Here is a 26,425-nt window from a genome sequence, read left to right as displayed (position 1 = left end):
CCGGTTTGAAATAAAAAATAACTGGGCTTTTCAAATTGGGCAGAAAATAAAATTCCAAATTTTTAAAAAGAGAACACATGCTTAACAGGGATTGTACACAGCAGACCATGGTTTGGGGACTATATGAGAAATACTGCTCACAAACAGTTTATAGTTTCAGTTTTAGTTTACAGTCATTCTTACTGGGACATAATTCAATCATTTGTAGAAAAATTCTAAGTGACACTCCCATTTCAGCAAGACAAGATGATTAGGGTGGCCAGAAACAGTTGCCACTTGACTCATTTCAATCCTCCTAGACGTTTAGATTGTAGGTTTTTTTTTTTCTCTTATTAGTTTTTTTTAAATTAGTCAGCTCCCTGAATAGAAAATGGCTGGGTTTACAAGCACATTAAAACCAACTCGTTGTCACGCGAATACATTGTGAAACAGCAAAAGGATGTCCTTTTGGCAGCACGACTTTAAGGGCAGAGTCAATCGCTTTCTCACGATAAAAATAGCTGTAAAAACCCACGTAAACTGGAGCAGGAATCGTGCTTGTGGCTTACTCGATTTCAGCAGTCAAGATCCAGTTCTTCTGACTTAATCTCACGTAATCTCCAGCAGAAAGGCCGTACAAAACATAGACACCCCCCCAACACACACACACACACACACACACACACACTGTACATTTATGCACTACATTAACACTAGGACCGCTGCGGTTATACTCATACCTACAACCACCAACGGAAATGATTATCACGGTACATTTTAAACATCTTCAATATTAAAATGAAAGACAAACTATCGGATACAACTCAAAAGTTTATTCAAGCACATCATATCAAACATCTGCACAGCCGAAACACTGTATTTAAATGAACAATTAAACATAAAAGGGTTTATTTTCTAACTTGCCACATATAAAGCACTATTTCAAAAAATGAAAAACTGTAATAAAATAAACATCTCAAAAGAAACTAGTGTGTAAACAGGTTTATGTACATACAAAACTGTGAAAACAAAAGTATTTTTTAATCTAAAATGAAAGTAACATATGATTTCTCTTGTGTGTGTGTGTCACTCGCAGCACAGAATCCAGGTTGAGCTGCCGCAGCCTGCAGCTTTGCAGTTTTATGATCGAAATGTTTCTGCTGAAGCCCTGTGGCTAGCTTCAAGATGAAATTTCTACTACTGATATTTTCCCTGGTGCATTTCTTGTACAAAATGAAGGAATTGATGGCTGCTAGGTCCAGTAGAGATAACAACAGGCTTGTATATATAAAAAAATAGAATAGTGTAGGTTATATTCAAAATAAAAACATGTATTGTAAAAGGCGGTTCTAGTGTTAATGAAATGTAACTTTTAGATATTCCACAAACACACACACACAAATATAAATTCTAAGTAGTAAAACTTATACTTAGTAGAAATTATATTTTATATAATTGCGTGTGTGTGTGTGTGTGTAGCTAATGTGCGCGACAACACGTGAATTAATTTCTCTTGTTAAATGTTTTTATCTTCATGGCAACACATGAAGCTCTCCTCACGATATTCAGAGTCGTTCTTTTCCGACTTAGTAAGCAGACACAGACATTTAAATATCCCCTCCCTTAAATGACTATGAATTGAGTAATCTGCATTGGTACGGCCGATTTTTTTTCCTAAATTAGAACTGCATAGCAACGCATTTCCTGAAAAGTACGGCAAACATGTCGTGAGGAAAACTGTCATGACTTGTGCATGTAAACGCCGCCAATGTTACGACTTCCCTCTTGTTGTATATTGTTCAAACTAAAAATACTATGGATTTGGCATAAATTTAGAAATATATGAGAACTACTCAAAACCTTGATCTGATATGAAAAAATTATTTACCAAAAGTAATGGCCTTAAGGGAATTTATAATAGGAACATGTTTGGTGTTCAAGTTTCAACTAGTACCAGTTACTTATTCTAATATATTTCTATTGCATTACAACACACAGCCTATTCAGCACCTACCTAAATACAGATATAAAAGTTCCTGCAAGATAATCTGACATCAGAAAGAACCGAAGAGCCTGTCTCACCTTCCCCTGACTGAAGAGACCCTGACTTCTATTCCTTCCTCTCAGCCAGGGCCACTCCAACCCCAGCCCCCCCCCCCCCCCGTTCACAGCTGCTGCTATCGTTCTCACTTTACAAAGTGCATTACTTGCAGTCATCTTTGGCTGCATGTGATTTTAGGCTTTCATGGTCACCCCAAGGGACTGAAGGCCCTTTCACAGCAACAACCTGCTGCACTCGTGACACACCGGCAGGAATTCATGGCCATTCATAGCTCTCAGAAACCATTTTCCGCCCAGGAGCTTTCGCTTTGATTTCCCAGGTCTGCCCAATCCAAGCAAGTGAGAAAGAGATCAGGTTTTCAGAGGAAGGCCCTCTACCAAAGCTTTTTGTCCCTTATGAACGGCCCTTTTGTCATGAGAGAATGTGAGAGCAGGAGCTGTTTAAATACTTAAAAGGGATTCTTCTAACTTATCTAGTAACATGCTGTTATATCAAGGGAATAAGTGCAACAATACAAAGTCCACACAGTGATCACCCCCACTACCACCAGTTATTTAAAACTTGCTGTGGCAAGGCAAAAGCCCTGCCGGTATAATGTGTGTGTAGGGGGAATATGGGGTTGGCAGAGAGGGTGTTAAATTCTTCCCTGCCAGAAAACACGTGGAAATGTGGCTGGGACCACAATTGAATGATTAATGGTTAATGAGGCTCTAGCCACATGTGTATAAAAGGGGTAATCACGGGTGTTGTTAGGCATCAATGTCGGTGTTGGTAAAGGTGTGTTGCTGTGATGTGATGTGATGTGATGTGCTGTGCTGTGCTGGGTTATGTCCGTGAGTTTTTGTAGACCCTTTTATTTTGACCCTTGTGCCTATCTATTATTTTTAACAAATATTGTTCGGAAAGTTCTTCCCAACACTGTTGCTGAAGTTCCCACAAATGTGTTGCACTTGTAGGTTGCTTTGCTTTCACCCTTCTGTCCAGTTCATCCCAAACCAGCTCGATGAGGTTTAAGTCTGGAGACTGTGCTGGCCATTCCATGATTTGAAGCCTACCGTCTTGTTCTTTTCTTCTAAGGTAGTTCTGACATAGCCTGGAAGTATGTTTTGGGTCATTATCTTGCTGTAGGATGAACCCCTGACCAACTAGGCGTATACCAGAGGGTATTGCATGGCGCTGCAAAATGCTGTGGTAGCAGTTTTGGTTCAGGGTGCCACTCACTCTGTGCAAGTCGCTGACTCTGGATCCAGCAAAAGAGCCCCAGACCATCACGCTTCCTCCTCCATGTTTGACAGTTAGTGTCACACACCGAGGAACCATCCTTTCGCCTACTCGACGACGTACAAAAACCCTCCGTGATGAACCGAAGATTTCAAATTTTGATTCATCGGTCCATAAGACCTTCTTCCAGTCTTCAGTAGTCCACTGGCGGTGCTTCATGGCCCAGGCAAGCCTCTTTTTCTTATTTTGCCATCTTAGCAATGGCTTTCTTACTGCCACTCAACCTGTCAAACCTGCAGCTCGAAGTCTTCTCTTCACAGTTGAAACTGAGACTTGCTTACTTCGACCAGTGTTAAGCTGTGCTAAAAGCTGTTGTCCTGTGAGCCGCCTATCACGCAAGCTGTTGACTCTCAGAAACTTGTCTTCTGATTCTGTTGTGGCTTTGGGTCTGCCAGACCTCTTCCTGTCAGAGTTTCCTCCAGTTTCCAAGTGCCTTTTGATGGTGTAGGAATCTGTACTCACTGACACCTTGGCTTTCTTTGCAATTTCTCTAAAGGAAAGACCTACACTTTTAAGGGTTATAATGGTCTGTCTGTCTTCCTTTGTTAATTGCCTTTTTGTCGCCATTATGAGAGCAATATACTACTTCCTGCAGTACAATACTGTCCAAATAATGCTTAAGAGGGTGTAGTAACACAGTCTGTTCCAACACTGCTTTTATACAGACAGAGGGTTTGTAAGTAATCAACAAAAGTTGGGACACCTGTAGGAATTAGCATCAACTTTCAAGGCTTAATTTACTTCCATTGCTGCAGAACAGCTGTAAGTTGTTAACCCATTACTTGTTCCCTGAAAAAGGCCTTTTTGTATAGCTCTGAAATGTACATTATTTTTCAGTTTTTGGTAACCTAAACTTTTTTTTTTTAACCTGGCAGTTTACCGCTTACCTTTGTACCATTTCAGGTTATTCACTGGACTTGAACTGCTTAAATTTCAATAAAAACTGTAAAAATGGGGGTGTTCTAAAACTTTTGACCGGTAGTGTATATATATATATATACAGTACTGTGCAAAAGTTTTAGGCAGATGTGAAAAAATGCTGTAAAGTAAGAATGCTTTCAAAAATAGACATGTTAATAGTTTATATTTATCAATGAACTAAATGCAAAGTGAGTGAACAGAAGAAAAATCTAAATCAAATCCATATTTGGTGTGACCACCCTTTGCCTTCAAAACAGCATCAATTCTTCTAGGTACACTTGCACAAAGTCAGGGATTTTGTAGGCATATAGTCAGGTGTATGATTACACAATTATACCAAACAGGTGCTAATGATCATCAATTCAATATGTAGGTTGAAACACAATCATTAACTGAAACAGAAACAGCTGTGTAGGAGGAATAAAACTGGGTGAGGAACAGCCAAACTCAGCTAACAAGGTGAGGTTGCTGAAGACAGTTTACTGTCAAAAGTCATACACCATGGCAAGACTGAGCACAGCAACAAGACACAAGGTAGTTATACTGCATCAGCAAGGTCTCTCCCAGGCAGAAATTTCAAGGCAGACAGGGGTTTCCAGATGTGCTGTCCAAGCTCTTTTGAAGAAGCACAAAGAAACGGGCAATGTTGAGGACCGTAGACGCAGTGGTCGGCCAAGGAAACTTACTGCAGCAGATGAAAGACACTTCATGCTTACTTCCCTTCGCAATCGGAAGATGTCCAGCAGTGCCATCAGCTCAGAATTGGCAGAAAACAGTGGGACCCTGGTGTACCCATCTACTGTCCGGAGAAGTCTGGTCAGAAGTGGCCTTCATGGAAAACTTGCGGCCAAAAAGCCATACCTCCGACGTGGAAACAAGGCCAAGCGACTCAACTATGCACGAAAACACAGGAACTGGGGTGCAGAAAAATGGCAGCAGGTGCTCTGGACTGATGAGTCAAAATTTGAAATATTTGGCTGTAGCAGAAGGCAGTTTGTTCGCCGAAGGGCTGGAGAGCGGTACACAAATGAGTGTCTGCAGGCAACAGTGAAGCATGGTGGAGGTTCCTTGCAAGTTTGGGGCTGCATTTCTGCAAATGGAGTTGGGGATTTGGTCAGAATGAATGGTCTCCTCAATGCTGAGAAGTACAGGCAGATACTTATCCATCATGCAATACCATCAGGGAGGCATCTGATTTGTCCCAAATTTATTCTGCAGCATGACAACGACCCCAAACATACAGCGAAAGTCATTAAGAACTATCTTCAGCGTAAAGAAGAACAAGGAGTCATGGAAGTGATGGTATGGCCCCCACAGAGCCCTTATCTCAACATCATCGAGTCTGTCTGGGATTACATGAAGAGAGAGAAGCAACTGAGGCTGCCTAAATCCACAGAAGAACTGTGGTTAGTTCTCCAAGATGTTTGGGCCAACCTACCTGCCGAGTTCTTTCAAAAGCTGTGTGCAAGTGTACCTAGAAGAATTGATACTGTTTTGAAGGCAAAGAGTGGTCACACCAAATACTGATTTGATGTAGATATTTCTTCTGTTCACTCACTTTGCATTTTGTTAATTGATAAATATAAACTATTAACATGTCTATTTTTGAAAGCATTCTTACTTGACAGCATTTTTTCACACCTGCCTAAAACTTTTGCACAGTACTGTATATATATATATAATTTGTTATGGAAGACTGGAACGACAAACAACTCCGGTTGAAGAAAGAGGGGACTCCGTGGTGCGGAGCTTGTGGGGAGTCTGGGCACCTCCAGGACATGTGCCCATATGAAGGCTTTCTATCGGGATGAGGTGGTTGGCTGAAGAATGGCTCCGCCAGAAGGCTCACCAAACGCTGGCCTAGCAAGCGCCAAAGACAACCCCCCCCCTCCTTCCCAGGGTTGGGGGATGGCGGCCTGGACACCTTCCTCACCTGCCTCGAGGACCAAGGTTGGTGCCTCGCCTGCAGGAGAGTCGCCACCTGCCCGAAGAAGGAAAAAGGAGGAGGAGTGGCCAGTCCCTGAGGCTAGCGAGGGAGGTGCTGCCTGCCCGCGTGCCAGAGAGGTAGGATCGGCCTACCTGAGTGCTAGAGAGGGAGAAGCTGCCTGCCCGAGTGCCAGATAATGGGGAGCCTTCTTCAGCTGCATGTCCGGAGTGCCCCACACCGCTGGCAGCATTGCCGCTGTCAGCGTTGCCACAGCTGGAGTACCCCGCAACCCTGCCAGCTGCATGTCTGGAGGGGCCAGTGTTGCTACTCGTCCGCTTGACTTGAATTTCTCTATTTTTTATCTTCATTTCACAATGGCCCGACTCGTACTCACGAAGGGCCGACATAATACTTGAGAGACTGTTTCGACTCTGAAGACGTCATACAATTTGTGACATGCGCGGGGCCCCCTTAGGTGTGGGGCCCTAGGCCGCAGCCTTGCTCGCCTTGCCCTAAGGCCAGCCCAGGTCGGAGCCCTCCATCCAGGGTCCGTGTACATTCCGGCCAATCGTTTTTGCATTCTAAATCGTAAATCGGAAAACCAGAAAACGACTCGTTTTTCTATTTTGGTTTTTCATAAAAACAAAAAAATCGACCCGTTTTTCATTTTCCAATTTCTGAGTTAAAAATACAAAAACTGATTCAGGCTTGTTTTCCCATTTTTCATATAGCTTTTTGCAACAAAGTATTCAAAATGGAATAATCTGTAATACAAAAATAAATAGACCTAAGTACTAAGGAGTGTTCTACTCGTATCGAATGTGTCCCGGTGTTATGACGTTTTCTGCATCAATACATTGATATCTATATCTATGGATGCACCCCCCAAGTGAAACAAATTGGGTACCCGTGAAAGGGGAGCTCTAAACATACGTGAGCGTCCTGGACAAATGTGCTATGATAATATAATCCAGTTAAGTTTATAAAGTTAATTTATAACGCCGAATATAAATATAAGAACAGTACGTGGATTTTGTTCCCCCCTTGTGTGTGAAGACTTATTATTTTTGGTATTATTATAATGCACTGTACCTGAGTGATACAAGGATGATTATTATATTAACTTAACGTAGAACTACGGCTGTATTGTAATACAGTACTTTGTAACAACTGCTAAATTAATTAAGAAATAATGTTGGTAAACAGACAGAACACTTCCACGACAATAAGCACAGGAGCGAAATTATTGCATCGTCATAACAGCGGGACACAGAGAGCTAGCCGTGTGACCATTTTTTTTTTTTTTAAATAAATAATCAAATAATTTTTAAGATATTAAATGTTGTGGAGTGTTTTCATGCTGCAGTGGGGGTTTTTGTAACAGAATATGGTGAAGTTTTGCATTGTATCGCAGTTCTTCTTTTGTAAGCGCTGCAAACCACAGGGAGAGAGGAAATGTTAGCATCTTACAGAGCTTGCCATAGGATCACTAAAGGGGGGTGGCATGCTTGGTTGAATAGGTCTGACCCTCTTCTGATACATTAGTATGTCTTATCATTGTTTAAGTGTGTACCTGTTAGAGAAGCATTAACAGATTTCCTGTGAAGTGCTGTCTCTCCAGACATCTGCTTGAATAAAGACTACCTTCTTTATCACCGACTCTTGGAGATTGATTTCATTTTTCGTCCCTAGAGTCTATTATTTATTTTTGTATTACAAAAAGCAATATGAAAAATGGGAAAACAAGCCTGAATCCGTTTTTGTATTTTAAACTCAGAAATTGGAAAATGAAAAATGGGTCGTTTTCTGGTTTTCCGATTTCCGATTCTGAATGCAAAAACGATTGGCCGGAATGTACACGGACCATCCAGGCTCCCAGAGACCTTTGATCGCTGGGCCTAGCTCCCAGGTCACTGCACACAGTTGGTCGCCAGGTCTCCTGCTTCACTGTCCCTGGTGGCCCAGACGCGGCTGCGCTGCTGGTTCTCGGTCTCCGAGGGGAGGAAATCTAGGAAAACCTCTTTCTAACAGATCTACAAGCTGTGCTTCACAAGTAAGAACCAATTTAATAGCCATTTAATTCTATTCTATTTTAATATTCTATTTTAATGTCAATGGAATCAGAAACCTAGCAGATAGCAAAGTGTTTTTGGTTTGTGACTTTCATCTTATGACTACAGGTTTTTTTACAATCTGTTTGAGGTAATCACTGGAGCCACAAACACAAGGAAGACATGTATAGCCAAAATTAACAATAAAGTGACAACAGCACATCATCTAAGCTTTAGGGCATATTTCATACACAGAAAGGAGCCATCGTATGCATAAGGCAGACTGTAGTCTGGGCTGTACAAACATATTAACCATATATTGTAACCTCTACTGAAACAATGGACAACAAATCTGCATCAATCTGTGAACATCTGATACGGAAATCACAAAAAAGGGAATAAATGCACTAAAGACTTTGCATCAGAATCTGCCTTAGATAAAGGCTGTGACCATTACATTCCAGTTTACACTTGCTCTAAATGACTGCCAGTTCTCGTGGACTTTTTCATTGTACCACCCACTATAAAAACAGAGGAAACAGGGATTTTATCAACAAGAGCAGAGCAGAAAAAAGGACCATTCTCTAAAGTATTATTTCACATTTCTGTGGAAGGAGTCTTCAACAGTTCACTGCCCTTGACATTTCATATTTTTTAGGGTCCTCTTTCAAGAAGTGGGGATCCTTATGTGCTGATTCCGTCACACTGTAAATGGTGAACCCAATAACAGACCTGTATTTCCACCAATCTAATCATACTACACCCCTAGTCTCCTATAGACATTTCCATTTCTGTTGAGCTGATACAGATATTTTTATCCTTTCAGGTACTGTGTGATTATTTTTACGTAATTATGAAGACCCACTCTATGTGCTTGCACTGTTTTTTGTGCTAGTAAGATATCGAAATATTGAGGGAGCAATGTATAATTCAACAGAATATGAAACACTGTAACAAATGTATCCACTGAAACCTTACACCTACTCACCACCGAGGTAAGTGCCATCTGAAAGCTGTAGATTCTTGCCAAGCCGAAGTCAGCCAGTTTGATCTGACCGCTGCCAGTGACGAGGATGTTCTGAGGCTTGAGATCCCGGTGAACGACTCGATGGGAGTGAAGGAAATCCAGACCCTGCAGCAGCTGGAACATCATATCCTGAACAAGCAAGCATAGAAATGAGTTAACAGTCATTTTATATCAGCCACAATAATTATCTGATATATTACTCATGGCCAGTTTTTATATAACATTTATAATATATAAGCACAGAGCTAAAATACTAGTGCTGAGACTAACAGGGTTTTTTTTCATATTTGAATATTCCTTTCAAAATGTAAATTAATATTCAAATATTCTTTCATTTTGAATTAGCTGGAAAAGAAGTAGACTTCACTTTGATATGGTCCTTTATAAATTCTGTTATATGAACAAATACATGGCCATTATTGCAATACATTTCAAACAGTGTTTGTTCGAATATTCAAATATTTGTGCCAGCGTTATAAAAAAAACATAATCAAGCACAGGTCAGGAATTAGATTTATACTAAACCTACACACAAAAGCAATGCTTGGAAGAAATAATCAATAAACAATCTTTTTTTCCAAGTTTTCTATCAAGTTTCCTTTTGCTTTTTCTGTGCTGTGCACTAGATGGTGCTGCTACTTACTAATTTAAAGACACTTTGGGTGATCAGGCTACATTACATACTGTATGTCTATGGCAGACAACTAGAAATGAAGAGCGGTTCCTTGGCTTGCATCTTAACTGTGCTGTGGAAATTCAACTATTGTAGTTGTATGGTAACTTACATTAACATAATCGTAAAACCACATGAATGCTGATTCATTAAAAAAATCATCTGTATACCATGGCAGAGAAAAAAAAAAATAACGTTTTCAACGAAGATAGTGTTTTTTTTTTTTTTTTTTTTTTTTAAAGTAAAACTACTTTTCCCCAGCAGTATGAATAGACAAAACAAAAAAGTAAATTCAAATGCACATTTTAATGAAATGTTCTTACAAATAAACCAGTAACAGACTCGAACAGTTTCATGAATATCAAGTTTAAAATGAATTTGACATGACTCATTAGAGTTTTATGAATAGGGCACATAATCTCAGTGTCAGCTATTATTGTGATAATAATGATTATCTAATGAGATTGTCTGAAAGTAAGTAAAACGCAACACACGCACCAAACAGATCACTGGCACAAACATGATTTTCAGTCATAAATCACCATGCAAATGTGTGAACTTAATTTAGAAATGCTACTTTTTATATTATGATTAATTATGTTGTTAAAGCGGTTTTAATTCTGGACACCCTTCAAAGTGATTGTGGCTTATAAAACATTTCCACCACTATTCACAACCCTGCCATTCACAATATACAGCAATGTGTATTTTTATTTCAAAGATGATATCTGGAACTGCACTAGATTAAAGAAACCTCCGTTTGCAGGGACTGTTTTCTTAGTTTATCTTTTTTTGTTCTTTCACCTTCAAGTTGTCCTCAATGTCGGACATGCTTTTCAGCCAGATGCTTTGACCCAGAAGACACAGCTGAGGTGAAATAAAGGTCAGCAACAGATTTCCTGAAAGGCAAGCCAAGCAACCTGATAAAGTGTAGTACTCAAAGTCATGTTTTAAAATGAAAATGCTTGTTTGCTATACTACGTGTTTCTATCAAAACTGCACATGAGACTTTTATAGTGCAAAATGGGTAAAATGCATGAATTTATTTTGATGGCTATATTAATCCTGCTGGTGCTAGTGATTTATTACCTCCCTTATTACCATCACTAATTCCATAAATACAACCAGAGATGCCTGCCCCCAAAACAGCAGTTTTAAATGACCTAGGAAGTGCAAGTACAAAGACCTTCAAGTACGTGAAAGTAAGGCATGTAAAATTGAGAACTTTCTTTAATCTAGTATGATACCATATACCATTTCTTTTCAAATACATATACGTTTTCTGCAGTAAGAGACCTAGATAGTGTATGAAAGTCCACAACAGTATATATTTATGGAATTATTTAACTATATAACCCATAGATATATAAACCTGTAATAGTTCAATAGTGTGATGACCATGCTAGTATAAGTATATCATGTTTGGTTGATGCAGTTTTGCTGTATATGGTTATATTGTGTCATCACACCAGTAATGTAAACGAACAACTAGGCCCTGATGAGCAGTTCTAGAAAAAAACTAGATAGGACTACAGAAAGTGAAGTTTTAATGTTTTTAAAGTTGTGTATTGAACAAATTTAACCTGTAAAATATGATATCTGCTGCTGGTGCTCTGTTTCTATACCTTAATGGATATTAGATAACGGATCAGAGATTTCCTTTACCCTGATTGGTCAACATGAGGTCCCTAATCTTTGGTAAAGGACCTCAAATGTTATCGTTCAAACTATGTTTAATCTCTGTTCCAAATCAAAAAAAAAAAAAACGTAAATACAGTAGGCTAATTATTTATGTATATTACCTTTTTTCTGCTTGATGAAAAAAAATCTCCATTCTAGTACACGTCCTCTGAACCTTGTCCCTTAATATAGACTAAGCGTGCGTCCTCGCTGTCCTATACATTCAATCTATCTATTTAAATTTAGTATAGCAAATAAAGTTTAAATAAATGCCTTTCTCGTTATGTTTAATTTAAACTGCACAGGGCGGGCTTTACCAGACGGTAAACCCAATTTCTTTGGGTTCTATTGCTTAATTAAAATTAAATTAAACTTAAATTAAGGTTAGCCTTAGTGGTTTGTACAGTGTCAAGTATACTGTATACTGCCTGGATAACGTGATACATTGGTAACCAGTAAAACACAAGACTAGAAGCCAGTTTCACAAAGCACTGCTAGCACTTAGCAGGCTGATAGCTAGCATACTATTTCAAAAATCAATATTTTAAGATAGAATGATAAAGTTTGGGAGAAATTGACTCAACAGGTCTATATGATAAAAGGATAAATGTTATTTTCTTTTTTTCTTTTTTTCTTTTTTTATTTCGCGGTCTGCTACCTAGGACTGTCTTGTGAAACTAAGCCCAGGTTCCCAAAACACCCTTTGATATCAATTACCATTTGTGGGGACTGAGAAAACTAAATATATTATTACATCACATCATAACTGTAGAGCATCTGCTTTTATAATGTTTTCTACTGAAATTATAACAATTACCTTGTCAGCCCAACTGATCCAAATTCCACCCTTATTAAAGTTAATATTAGCATTACCTTACAGCTGTCACAATTCTTCACATATGCACCACCCTCAACCACCTACGCTCTCCCTGCTGCCTGTAACTGCCTGTAGGTTCTCAGGATAAGAAACGAAAGCGTTGTCAGCTTTTTTTCATTCTTTTAGTTATGAAGAGCACTTTGCATTCTTCCAAGCTGGGAAGAGAACAGAACAATACGACATCAACTTCTTATCCTAAATCTAATAAGATTTGTGTCCGTGTCATTTATTCCACGTTATGTGGCATGGAATAAATGACGGTTTGAAAGGTTGCACTGCATGTCCTGCAGATCACCCAGGAAAAGAGATTCAATAAAACAAAGTCCCTTTATGCTTTGGTGGCACTGTACATTACTTTTAATGAGCAGAATTCTGATACAGGTCAAATGGTTCCACAAAATATTTTTTACTGACTAGCTCATTATACCATTAGGGGCCCACGGTGACCAGTAACACAGTGATAGTTACTGACAAAGGGGTCAAAAGAGGTGGATTCTTGCTTTTAAATTCAGGCCATGTTATTTTATCTGCATACCATTTCAATACAACAGGAAGCTATCTGACTGAAAGGAGAAAAAAATGGTGTCCCTCTGAAGCTAAAGTATGGCAGATGTTGATAGCTGACACTGTTACTAGCAGGAAAGAGCTGTTTCTGTGAGGCCCAGTAGTGAGCCTCTACTTCCCTGCAGCTGTTTGTGGATTGCAGCTAATTGTATCCACTTGTTAAACCTCAGGGATAGCGCATGGAGGGGTCCAAGCGCCACAAGCTATCTTTACATTAAAAAAAAAAACAAAAGTTTTTAAAACGGTCATTTCCTCTGGTGTAACTTGCATGACAACATGCGACAAGAAGAAAGTAATGGTTGGTGGGGAGGGGGAGGCTGGGGTGCAGTGTTTGATGAGAGGGCACCGCTTTGCAGTTGCTGCTTAAATTACTTTGACACCGGCTACAGGCAGCCTACCCAGCCACCCTGCCAAGACCTCACAAGAAACATGGCGAGGGGCCCGCAGTTCCATTCACTAACAAGCCAGCTGGTCAGCGATTAAAAAATCTAAAACAATACAGTGCACACTCATCCAGAAAACATTTGCAGATGCCGCTCTCAACTGACTGGCGACATTTCTACAATGAAAAGACAGACAGCCTTAGGAAATGTGTTAGAATGGGTCCCTGTGTGCGACGGTAAGGTAGCCTGACATAAAACAAGGCCTTTTAGTGTCAGTCCACCCATTAGCTGGCACAGAAGTGCTAGTTATTTTTAGTAGTCGCCTACTGCTAACTTTGCCTCACAATGTATGTTGTTCTTTTCTATTGTGTTTCTGACTTCCTGTGGCCTCTTTATGCCTGTTTACCTCCCTTTTTTATTCCATTGGCTACTTCTGACTGCTTTACAGTTTTTGTAAAGGCTTTTACCACACTGCTCAAGATCAAGACCTGGGTCTGAGCACATACAAGTCAGAGTTGGTTTTTGTTTTCATTTTTAAACCCAGAATAACCTTGTGAACACAACCTCAGGCCACTGTTTTTAATCACCAAATTTCCCATTGCAGTGGCTACTATAAAAATAAAAAGTTCTCCTTTTTTAGAGGGAACTAATGTGCAGCACTATGGCAACAATGTACTGTTTTAATGCAGCCCTCTGGTATTTAGTGGGGTTTACAAATTTATGTTTGCCATAATAAAAAACAAAACAAACAAAAAAACTAGAATTGGAAGAAAAACAAAGCATCTTAGTATAATCTAGAGCAGGGGTGCGCAATTCCGGTCCTGGAGGGCCGGTGTCCCTCCTGGCTTTTGTTCCAACCTTGCCCTAAATTACTTAATTGGACCAATTATTACCAATTATTGGTCTAATTAAGTAATTTAGAACACAGTTGGAACAAAAGCCAGGAGGGATCCGGCCCTCCAGGACCGGAATTGTGCACCCCTGATCTAGAGGGTATGTCATGCAAAATAGAGTGCTTCCCCTTTATAAGGCGGCCCTTTATACTGCGGAACAGGTTATAAGGCGGTACGGTCTCATGACCTCATGACCTCAATATGGCAGCCATACTAGGTCAATTTAATGGCCGGCAACATAATTAGCATAAAAGCTTTAATAACCCAGAAAATCTAAAGTCACTACCTCGAACTGTTTATGACAATGTCAGAGGAGGCTGCTTTGCAAATCTCAAAGTGTTTGGTCATTATCGTCCAGAAACCAAAAAGTCACATGACTTTGAGTTTCTACTACACTGAAAGTTGCCACTTTAAATGGCTCATGGTAACAAGCTTGAAAATTGCAATTAAAAAGCTGTTTATGACAGGAGTTCATCTTTTGTAACTGGGCTCTCAATCACTGTTTCCTTTACCACATTTGCATTTACAAGTCTTCTGTGAAGATCATACTGCAATGTGCAGTAATTCTTCATTTTGTAATTCTTGTTAAAACATTTAACTGGAAATTTCTGAAGTTAAAATAAAAATAACCATAAACAGAGGTCCAACTATTCCACTGTGATATTTTAAACATTTGTAACCTCAGGGTTTATTTAAAGGAAATGTGATAGATGGGCTTAGAAGCAAGGAATGTGGGGAAATGTAGAAGCTATTATCACAGATAAGGAAATTAAATATCTTCAGATCTCAAATTCTCAAATAACTTAACTTGGCTGCAGTAAAAAAAAGAAAGAATAAGCTGTATTAAGAAGTGTGGCAGGGTGAAATCCTTGCTGGTGTGTGTGTGTGTGTGTGTGTGCTTCACAAGCAGCTCCACTGGAATATATCAAAGCTTTACAAACAGTCTTCCAACACTGCAGCTCAAGGTTTATTTTGGGGGACTTAGTTATTCTCACAAGTGTTTGCTAATATTGATGTTGAAGTTATGATAAAATAGATTCCTGCAGCAAATACAGTATTAACATTAAATAAACAAATAATTATAAAGCTGATTGTTAGAATGCTGCATGCTGATTGGTCCATCAAGGTTCCATGCCGTTACAATATCCAGGACACTGTCACGATTAGAAAGTAGTGGTTAGATTAGAAGTAGTGGTTAGGGCTCTGGACTCTGGACTCTTGACCAGAGGGTCGTGGATTCAATCCTCAGTGGGGACACTGCTGCTGTACCCTTGAACAAGGTACTTTACCTAGATTGCTCCAGTAAAAACCCAACTGTATGAATGGGTAATTGTATGTAAAAAATAATGTGATATCTTGTAACAATTGTAAGTCGTCCTGGATAAGGGCATCGGCTAAGAAATAAATAATAATAAAAAATAAAAATCACTGCACCTGTGCTTAACCACGTATCCCTGCGCCACCGAACTCCAAGAAAACACCTGTCAAAATACCTGCTGTCATGGAAGACACTGAAGACATCAAGGTGTCTTGTCATATCTTCCAGTTTATATTAATTTGCACTACGAACCAGTTTGCTATTTTAAAACAAGACGTTGTTTTGGTATTTTATTTGTAGTACATACCAGTAATTTTCTGTAGCTGACCCAGTTACAGATATTCAGTTTTATTTTCCTCCTTTTGGTATCGGCTGTTATTTTGTGAAACTGACCCGTCATTCATTTTTAACTTGGATATTTTTATATTTTTGACAGTATTTACATTATTACGTGTGATGTCTTACTAAAACTCTGGTGCTTTCAGTTTGGTCTACTGCCGAGGTTGCTGTGGCCACTGACTGTGTACGAGGTTTCTTTGACAACAGTAGAGAAGCTGGAAGCTTTAATCAGTTCATACATCAGGAAATGGTTGGGAGTTCCACGCTGCCTCAGCAGAGTGGGACTTTATGGTAAAGGAATACTGCAGCTACCAGTCTCTGCTCTAACCGAGGAGTTTAAGTGCGCCAAGGTCAGACTGGAAATGACATTAGTAGAGTCACGCGATAAATGCGTAAGGGAGGCAGCACCTGTGTTGAAAACTGGAAGAAAGTGGGCGGCAAAGAAAGCTGTGGAAGATGCAAAGGCTGCCCTTCGAATTGGTGATATCATGGGGCAAGTTCAGCATGGAAGAGGGGGTCTTGGTTTCAGTTCAACTCCTCCTACATGGCACAAGGCGGCCCCAGCTCAAAGAAGGAAGCTGGTAGTCAACGAGGTGCAAAAGCAGGAGGAGAGGATGAGGTGTATAAAGGCCATTTCCCAGGCCAAACAGGGAGAATGGATGAGATGGGAGAGTGTGGAACAACGCAAGATTGGCTGGCAAGACCTATGGTCAATGGAACAGAGCAGGATCAGTTTCCTCATCAGGTCAACATATGATGTTCTCCCATCACCACAGAACCTAAACCTCTGGGTAGGAGAGGATCCCTCATGTCCTTTGTGTTCATCACCTGCAACATTAAGGCACATTTTGACAGGATGTAAGGTGGCTCTTAGCCAAGGGCGGTTTACTTGGCGCCATGACCAGGTGCTGCGATGTTTGGCCTTAGCATTGGAAGACAAGCGTAACATGACCAATAAGTTGCCACCTGTTCCATCAAAACATTACACACAAAAGACAACATTCCTCCGCCCAGGAGAGCAACCACCAAGAAAAGGTGTTAAAACCAATCCTCGCCCAGGACAACTGGAAGCTGCTAGAGACTGGAATATGCTGGCAGATGTTGGTCAACGGCTTATTTTTCCACCTGAGATTGCCACCACTAACCTTCGACCAGATATTGTTTTGTGGTCTGGATCAGCACGCCTTGTTCACCTGGTAGAGTTAACAGTGCCATGGGAGGACGCTGTAGATGAGGCGTATGAGAGGAAGAAACTGCGGTATGCTCAACTAGCCACTGAAGCGGAACAGCGAGGATGGAGAGTTCGGGTTTACCCAGTGGAAGTGGGTTGTCGAGGATTTGTGGCACATTCTACAACCCGGTTTCTCAGAGACGTCGGATTCAGTGGCCAAGAGTTGCGTCGCACAGTGAAGAACTTATCTGAAGCAGCAGAGAGGAGCAGCAACTGGCTGTGGTTGAGACGGAAAGATTCTGGCTGGGGACAGGTAAGTAAGCTGGGCTGAGTTGAGTGGGGGACGGAGGGGGGTGATGCTGGGACGCCAGAATCACCGTCGAGCCCTCTTGAGGTGTCGTGGGCTAGTCGACGAAACACTGAGGATGGAAGGTGCCCACTTGAAAACCCCAGAGATGTACCCTACTTAGCTCAATCCAGACGGTTGTCATGCTGATGCGCTGGGGAGGCCGCACTTTGGTTGATCCCCGGAGCCAGCATCGCAGCCGTTGTGTGTGCTGATGCGCCAGGGAGGCAAAATAAGCTGATCCCTGGAGCCAGCATTACACTTCAGCCATTAACACCAGACAGAAGGATATCTACATCAACATATGGAAGGAAACGTAAATGGATGGAGACGCATATGGATCACATTAGTTTACTGTAAAGCTACGTCTTAGTTGGTGCTTATCTTGGCGAGAGCCGAGTTCAAATCAGCATGAAGTTTTAACATCTACTCTCGTGTAATGGAAATCATAACCATCCGACTCTCGCCTTCACGGTCTCTCTTCTCCTGTACTACCGCGCACTCACTCTCTTTACATGTACAAAAAAATCAAAAAAAAATTAATACCACAAAACAAATTGGGCTATTAAATGCTTAAATGACTGGCTTTCTGAAAAAAAATTAAAATGTTTTACTTGAATATTATTTTCAGTTCATAGGGACTATTTTCTGTTGTGGAAGTTTATACCTCAAAATGTTAATAAATCTTTAGAAACTATATAGACTTCTTTCTTTTTTTATAAAACATTTATAAATCCATTTTATAAATGTAATAAGGCACTTGAGGGCATGGGTTGTTGTCACTTCTTGGTTGGTTGCCTAACAACACACCAAGAAGTGACAATATCCAGCACAGACCATGCCCACTCATGTCTTATTGCTTAAATAAATAATGGGGAGTCTTACTGAAAAAAAATGTTCGTCATTCATTTTAAGTAATCAACCACTACACTTTTAAAAGGCAATCAAATTTAAAAAAAAAAAAATCTGGATTGGATGCATCATATTGCACTACACACAAACAAAGAAGTAATACATCTATTACATGCCTGGATACGTTTATTTCTTAGGAAAGGAGGTGTATGTTTAATATGAATGTGTTACCAAGTCAACAAAGTAACAAAATTATTTCCTTAAACCTACAACAGACCCGAGGCTTTGTCTTTTGGCACCTGATCCCTACCTTGTAACACAATTTCTGACCTTGGATCTCACTAGATAGAAGCATTAAGGCCCATGGCTTCTCCTAGTAGACGACACAGCACAAAGATCGCCATGGGAACGTACAAGTTTCTGGTCCTTCACTACCTGTCAAGTAAGCTTAACTGTTAATTGTTTTCACAACCACTAAGAAAGAATAAAATTGTACACGTTTTTATATCCTGCATTAAAGTAAACAAACAAACATAACTGTATGGTATAGTTTTGCCTCCTAAAGTCTAAAAAGCAAATCAACAACACAAGCAGACTACTGCAAAAAAAAAAAAAAGTAGTTTTCTTTCACATCAAATTGCATTTACACCATTTCTTATGAAATGTCCACTTAACTGCTGGAGGCAGGCATAAACAGACCATAGAGCCCTCTTCTTTGTGTACCATTTCTTAAAATCTAAAAATATAGCACAATAGTGGTACATATTATGATTATTTAATACCACTGCTACAGTACGTCACTTTTCACTCTTTTAGTTACTGTTTTTCTTAACCAGGAAATAAGGAAACAATTACTTCAACTGCACTGAAGCACTTTTGCACACAGAGATAATAAAACAAACGTTGCAGAAAAGCCTTGAGGCCTCTTCATGCCTTTAGGGTGTGGTTTTATCATTAGTCACACTCTGTCATTGTTATAAGATATTAAAAGTACGTTTGTTATTTCTTTCTAGTACCTTAACCTAATTATATTACTTTAACCTCATCATTATTAGCTGTCATCACTGGGAAACTGGTTAATGTTTCTTATGTTGCTTTGATGTCCGTCATTGATGTAGTATCATTTTCACGCTTTGACAAAATGAGGCTTTGAATGGTGGCAAATCTACAAACGTCATCATTTCAGTTATAGCAAATGATCCTTCAGTATGTGGTTTCACTAGCAAAATTACAGGTTTTACTCTTGATGTAGAGAACAGTCTTTGTATGAAAGAACAACTGCAGATAATGATTTACTGGCTGGTCTTCCAGCAGCAGCACATTTACAGTTACAATGTGTAGCAATACTAGTATATGTAGCAATACCAAAAGAAACTAGTAAAATTATTTGTCAAACGTTTCAACTTTGAATAAAATATACAAAAGGTACATGTTAATCATGTACAGTAAAGATGACCTGAAGATAACACACTCCAACATGTTCCTATAACTTTGTTGTTAACACGTGCATATACTGTACAATTTCAAATTGTGTGAATAATCCTGTGTGCCTATACAGAGAGTAGTAAATGTCTTTATTCACACATTAGCGGCGTTAAGTCATGACAGTTTTCCTCACGACATGTTTGCCGTACTTTTCAGGAAATGCGTTGCTATGCAGTTCTGATTTAGGAAAAAAAATTGGCCGTACCAATGCAGATTACTCAATTCATATTCATTTAGGGGAGGGGATATTTAAATGTCTGTGTCTGCTTACTATGTAGGAAAAGAATGACTCTGAATATCGTGAGGAGAGCTTCATGAGTTGCCATGAAGATAAAAACATTTAACAAGAGAAATTAATTCACGTGTTGTCGCGCACATTCTGAATTACGCCGCGCATTAGCTACTTGTTTGTCTGGTTACCTTTCCAACACACGCACACACAATTATATAAAATATAATTTCTACTACGTATAAGTTTTACTACTTAGAATTTATATTTGTGTGTGTGTTTGTGGAACATCTAAACGTTAAATTTCATTAACACTAGAACCGCCTTTTACAATACATGTTTTTATTTTGAATATAACCTACACTACATATATACAAGCCTGTTGTTATCTACTGGACCTAGCAGCCATCAATTCCTTAGTTTTGTACAAGAAATGCACCAGGGAAAATATCAGTAGTAGAAATTTCATCTTGAAGCTAGCCACAGGGCTTCAGCAGAAACATTTTGATCACAAAACTGCAAAGCTGCAGGCTGCGGCAGCTCAACCTGGAGTGACACACACACACACACACAAGAGAAATCATATGTTACTTTCATTTTAGATTAAAAAATACTTTTGTTTTTACAGTTTTGTATGTACATAAACCTGTTTACACACTAGTTTCTTTTGAAATGTTTATTTTATTACAGTTTTTCATTTTTTGAAGTAGTGCTTTATATGTGGCAAGTTGGAAAATAAACCCTTTTATGTTTAATTGTTCATTTAAATACAGTGTTTTGGCTGTGCAGATGTTTGATATGATGTACTTGAATAAACTTTTGAGTTGTATCTGATAGTTTGTCTTTCATTTTAATATTGAAGATGTTTAAAATGTACTGTGATAATGACTGCCGTCGGTGGTTGTAGGTATGAGTATAACCGCAGTGGTCCTAGTGTTAATGTAGTGCATAAATGTACAGTGTGTGTGTGTGTGTGTGTGTGTGTGTGTGTGTGTGTGTGTGCGTGTGTGTGTGTATGTTTTGAACGGCCTTTCTGATGGAGATTACGTGAGATTAAGTCAGAAGAACTGGATCTTGACTGCTGAAACCTCGTAAGCCACAAGCACGATTCCTGCTCCAGTTTACGTGGGTTTTTACAGCTATTTTTATCGTGAGAAAGCGATTGACCCTGACCTTAAAGTCGTGCTGCCAAAAGGACGTCCTTTTGCTGTTTCACGATGTATTCGTGTGACAACGAGTCGGTTTTCACGTGCATGTAAACCCAGCCATTTTCAGTATTTTCAGTATATTTACTGTAGATGGTACCTTTAATTTTGTCTGGCAACACATGCACACATACAGAAAGTTAACCTCAAAGGGAATAATCAAACAAACAAATACATCTGTAGCACTCCAATATTTGGTCTTGTTGTTAAATATTTAAAATAAATGAAAGCAATATATCCCACAACAGTATTGTTTATACATAGCATTCACTGAAATAGGTGCAGTGATCCAAGGTACCTTTATGGTTTCAGGAGGCACACCCGGCTGTGGAGCTTTCTCCAAATAGGTGGTCAAATCTTGATCAACATGCTCGAAGACAAGGGTCAGTTTGGTCTCTCTGTCTGTTCTTGACACTGTGCATACATCAAACAACCTGCGAGGAAAAACAACAAGAAGAAAAATCGGGAGGGGGTTAACCAGCTAGAAGCCCACCCAACATATGTTAAAACTTTATTTGGAGAAACAGCAAGAAGTTAAACAATACCTTGCCACAAGTGTCGATGCAACATTTCATCATGTGACCAAGTGGTTCATATTTTATTGGTATTTGTTTATTATTATTTTAGGTGCCAATTATTATGCATGTAGTTGTGTACACAGTTTAATACCAGTTAAAAAAAAGTGTTCCTTTCATAAATATGTAAAGACTGTGGTAGACTGGGGTAGGCGATGTGTCAGTCATGGATTGGAGGAGACGTGATTGCACTCGTTACCAAAGGGGGCGTGACTGAAGGTATATCAGGGGATGTGGCCGAGCGATCTGTTCCTCTGTTATGGTTAGGGACTGACCGAGAGGAGTAAAAGAAACCATGAGTGTTTAGTGTTGTCTGTCTCACTAACTGTTGCTATTTGTCATTGTAGACGGCTAAATATCCGGGAGCTGTCGCTGTTAAACCAGCATCAAACCCGGACTGCACTGCACCACTGTAATCACTATTAACGTGTATTCACAACACCACTTGCACCCGGAGCACTCACTATTGGACTGGTAATTGTGTAGGTGTTTTAAAGTGTGTGTTTATTATTATTATAATTTCGGGACAGAACCCCGTGGTTTTACTGACATTACACATCATTAATAAAGTTTTGTTTTCACCATTGAACTGTTGTTGGACTGTTGTTTCTAAGCACTGCATCACCTCTACACCTCTGCACTACAGACCACTTTGCCAAAATCCAACATTAATATTAAGAATAGAAGTTTTCAGCAGGTACATAATTCACTATAAACTTATATTATTATTAATAATATAGGGGCTAAAAATTGTATACAAGGCACATATGATTGTAGATATTAATATAAAATTAAATTATAAGTAAATAAAAGGGGACTGATGCTAATCATTGTTCTTTTTCTGACAGCTGTGGTCTGGGGAATTAAAGGGTTGGCTGCTTAAATGTAACAATTATGTGCCACTGACTTTGAAAAGGTTCTTGGCCAGATGTTGCAAGTTAACCTGGCCATACTCCATCACAACAATACACCCTTGCTTGGTACGTGGGGAATGTTGTTTTTTGATAGTAACTGCCGTTCCTGGAATTACCTAAACACTCTCATATTCTAGCCCAGTAAAACATTAACCTTCTTTGGAATAAAATGGGTTAGAAATGGCAACCTAGCAATATAATCTTCAAAAAATTGTTCTATGGGGAACAAGTAGGTTAATGCACCAGTTTTTCATGTTAGTGATTTTGCACTGGGGACTGCCTCAAATTGGTTAGCGCTGACTAATCCATGGAAACTAGGAGACAAAGGATTAGTAAATCAGGAACTACTTTAATACTTGTTGGCCCTGCATTTGCATTTTCTGTGATTCTGATATATATATATATATATATATATATATATATATATATATATATATATATATATATATATATATATATTTACATTGATTCACAGGACCACCTTTAATAGAGCTCTATTCAGCGTACCACAGAATACTACTGTGTACCACCTATAAAGACACCTTGCTATATATTAAAGCATGTGCTCTGTATCATTGATAGCCATGCAGCAGTGAAAGGGTTCATTCTTACTGTAAAACATTGGTAATGGAACTTCAGTAACTTAATCAAAGAATACAGCTGCTCAGATGAAGCTATGAGTCTGGGTAAGCATGTCTACTTGGGAGTTGGTTTTATCCTTGGTTCAAAGAGTTAAACACCATCAATAATATAAATATGAAAACCCTTTGTTAAAGTGAACAGACAGCATACATTTATTAGAGAAATCCTAGGTCAGGCTTTTTTTTTTTTTTTTTTTTTTTTAATATGGAGGAATTTCAGTTATAAATCAAAAAGACTGAATAGTAAAGTCTAATGTGTACTAACTGTAGTATATATTTCCATCAACCCTCTGAGGCATATATAGATCAACGGTGATGGCATTTTGCAACAAAGAGGTAAACTTAATAGACTTTGTCACTGTGAAACACAAAGCTTCTTTTGTTTTCTCGCAAAGGTGTATAGAAGTTTGGATCTAGTACTGGCCTTCGGATCACCCTGTCCTGACACTGTTTCTTAGAAAAGAATATCAATGCTGTTCTGAATTGAGAGACCTATTTCCTCTGTGAGAGCAGTCAAGAACTGGCCCCTATGCCACTCCCTCCCCCCTCCCCAACAGCTAATTTAAGCCAAAAACTTCCCTACTCCCACTGCCAAATGGAAATGAAAACTCTGTTAGTCTAGCAATGACTGAGGTGGTTTCTCTAATCATATTAAACAGCCAAACGCTCATTCAAAGGTAATTGTCTACTCTGCAGCTGTTTGCTAACCACATCAAAATATCAACAAAAAGAAGCTATTTTCTTACAGTAAAGGAAAGAGCCCAAATCTGAGAACAATTTCAAAGCACAGAAACCACCCAGGATACTTTCAAGAAATAACTAAATGCTGAATGGACAACATTTTTTTTTCTTCTTTTAATTATAAACAAATTTGAACTTCCCCCATATTGCCGAATTTTCTGGGGAAATTCCCTGAGCAGACACTAATAACTAAATTACCTTGACTCATTTGGCTTTTGAGTGTGGAGAGAAGAAATGAGTACATCTCTTAAGTGTTTCTCATCGAAGTAAAATTAAAATATAGATGTGGCAGACATTTTCATTTTGCATATCACTTCCTGACTCAAAAAGGGTCATGCTCAAGGAACTAAAAATATAACGACACGTACAAAAGAATAGTTTTTTACTGACAAGATACACATGAACTACACTTACTAGCCATGACACAAACAACTTCTGTGCCAGTTTCAGAAAATTATTTTCATCATACTTAAATTAAACTGAAATGTCAAACAGGTCAGAATGATTCAGTAATAGTTTTCAGTAGACTAAAACCAAGAAAAGTGAACATGTTACTCCTTTTGGACTCTACAGTGGCTCCCTGTGCAGTATAGAATTGATTTTAAGATTTTGCTGTTAACTTACAAGGCCCTGAATGGATTTGCACTTAGTTATTTGCAGGAGTTACTGACCCCATATCTTCCAAACCGCATGAGATCACAGGATGCGGGGCTGCTGGTTATTCCTAGGGTCAACAAAAGCAACACGGGAGGTAGGGCTATTTCTGTAAATCTTCTAAATTATGGAATGCTCTGCCTTCGTTTGTCAGGGAAGCTGGGACCGTTACAGTTTTCAAGTCAAGACTAGAAACACACTTTTATAAAATGGCTTTCTTATCTTAGTGGGTTTTAATGTAACTTTAAAATTGCTGCTTTTGTATTATTATTATGTGTATACTGTTATTTAAATGGTCTGACTGTGGCAGTTGTATGTGTGACATGCTATATGTATTGTGTGTGTTTTTTCTGCTATGTACTGTACAGTGCTTTGTGATACTTTTGTATAAAAAGCACTATATAAATGCAAGCAATAAATAAATAAATAAATAAATAAATAAATAAACTGGCACTTGACACTTCTAATAAAGATATCCGAGGCCTTCATTTAGAGCTTTTGAGTTAAATCAAACTATTGAAAAAGGACCTTGCATGAGAAACCAACATGTCCAGCCCCAAACAATCCGAATGCAATACGCCTGAATCTTACCTACTGATACTGGGATGAACTCACCCACCTCTCTAAAGTGCTTTGCATTGGCTTCCATAACACAATCTATACAAGGGTTTTCCCTCATTAACATATGCTCATCTGCTTTGAATATTAAATTATCACCAGATTGTGTGAGATTATACTGATAAGTAGACACAATCAACAACACATTTCAGGAACTCTGACCACTTTAAACCCACACAAGGAATCCTAGTGAGGGGCTCCAATAAGACTTCCCCTGGAAGCATCACATTGGTGCCATTGATAAGGATTTTAAAACTAGGTAACGTTTCTTGTTTCTGCTGTCACACCTTCAAAAAGCACCGAATAACACGTTTATTGATGCTAGTCCACCTTGGTTAATAACCCTGGGCCTATTATTGTGCCTTATTCAAAGAAGTACATCAACTGAATTGATCTATGAGATTAATACATAGTAACAAAATCACATGTCTTCACATAAATAAGTACTGTGTTATCCGACCTTTCCCTAACATGCTCCTAATCATGACTTATCTGTGTTTTTAATTTTCTTTCTTTTTGTTTTTTTCTGTATACCAAATTCTGGAACAAATAAAAATGATAATAATAAAAGACATCCTTAGAATATATTCTTCTTGCAGGTCTGCTTTGAAAGGTCCTGCTACTCTTCTTGCAACTGTTGTCATGAGATCAAAGTTAACACAAAACACACATACCCTACAGGCAAACACATGTTATACCATACACATCTTCAGAAAACGTTCGAGGAGCACAGGACCATTAAAGTTTTTTTTGTTTTGTTTATTATTCTGAGAGAAACCCCACTTAGGCCAAGAATGAAAGTACCCCCAATCCCAAAACATGGGAACAAAATGACGTACATACGTCAGTATTTACAAATGCAATACTTCCCCAAATATTTTGTGCATATGCTTTATCTTAAATTCATATTTATCATACAGTAAATATAAAACTACAACAAAATAAAACAACAAACTTGTTATAAAACAGAGTCACAATGAAGTTGTGAGTATTCAGGCACAGTGGACGCCAACGCGATA

At 39.0% G+C, this 26,425-nt stretch overlaps 1 protein-coding gene across 4 annotated transcripts in view; it reads right to left on the bottom strand.

Moving 5' to 3' along the window:
• The window catches only part of LOC117400643 (cyclin-dependent kinase 6-like), a 70,441-nt gene that overhangs the window by 41,146 nt on the left and 2,870 nt on the right, over nt 1–26,425 (bottom strand). For all 4 annotated transcript variants that reach the window (XM_059022018.1, XM_034000867.3, XM_034000866.3 and 1 more), the window contains exons 3-4: nt 21,562–21,697; nt 9,210–9,377 (exon numbers count right to left, since the gene is read on the bottom strand). In XM_059022018.1, coding sequence (XP_058878001.1) covers nt 9,210–9,377; nt 21,562–21,697 — 304 coding nt within the window. The remainder of the gene's footprint in view (nt 1–9,209; nt 9,378–21,561; nt 21,698–26,425) is intronic.

Source organism: Acipenser ruthenus, chromosome 4, assembly GCF_902713425.1.
Source record: "Acipenser ruthenus chromosome 4, fAciRut3.2 maternal haplotype, whole genome shotgun sequence".
Taxonomy (NCBI): domain Eukaryota; kingdom Metazoa; phylum Chordata; class Actinopteri; order Acipenseriformes; family Acipenseridae; genus Acipenser; species Acipenser ruthenus.
The sequence above is the reverse complement of the archived record's forward strand: the minus strand, read 5'-3'. Positions and strand labels throughout refer to the sequence as shown.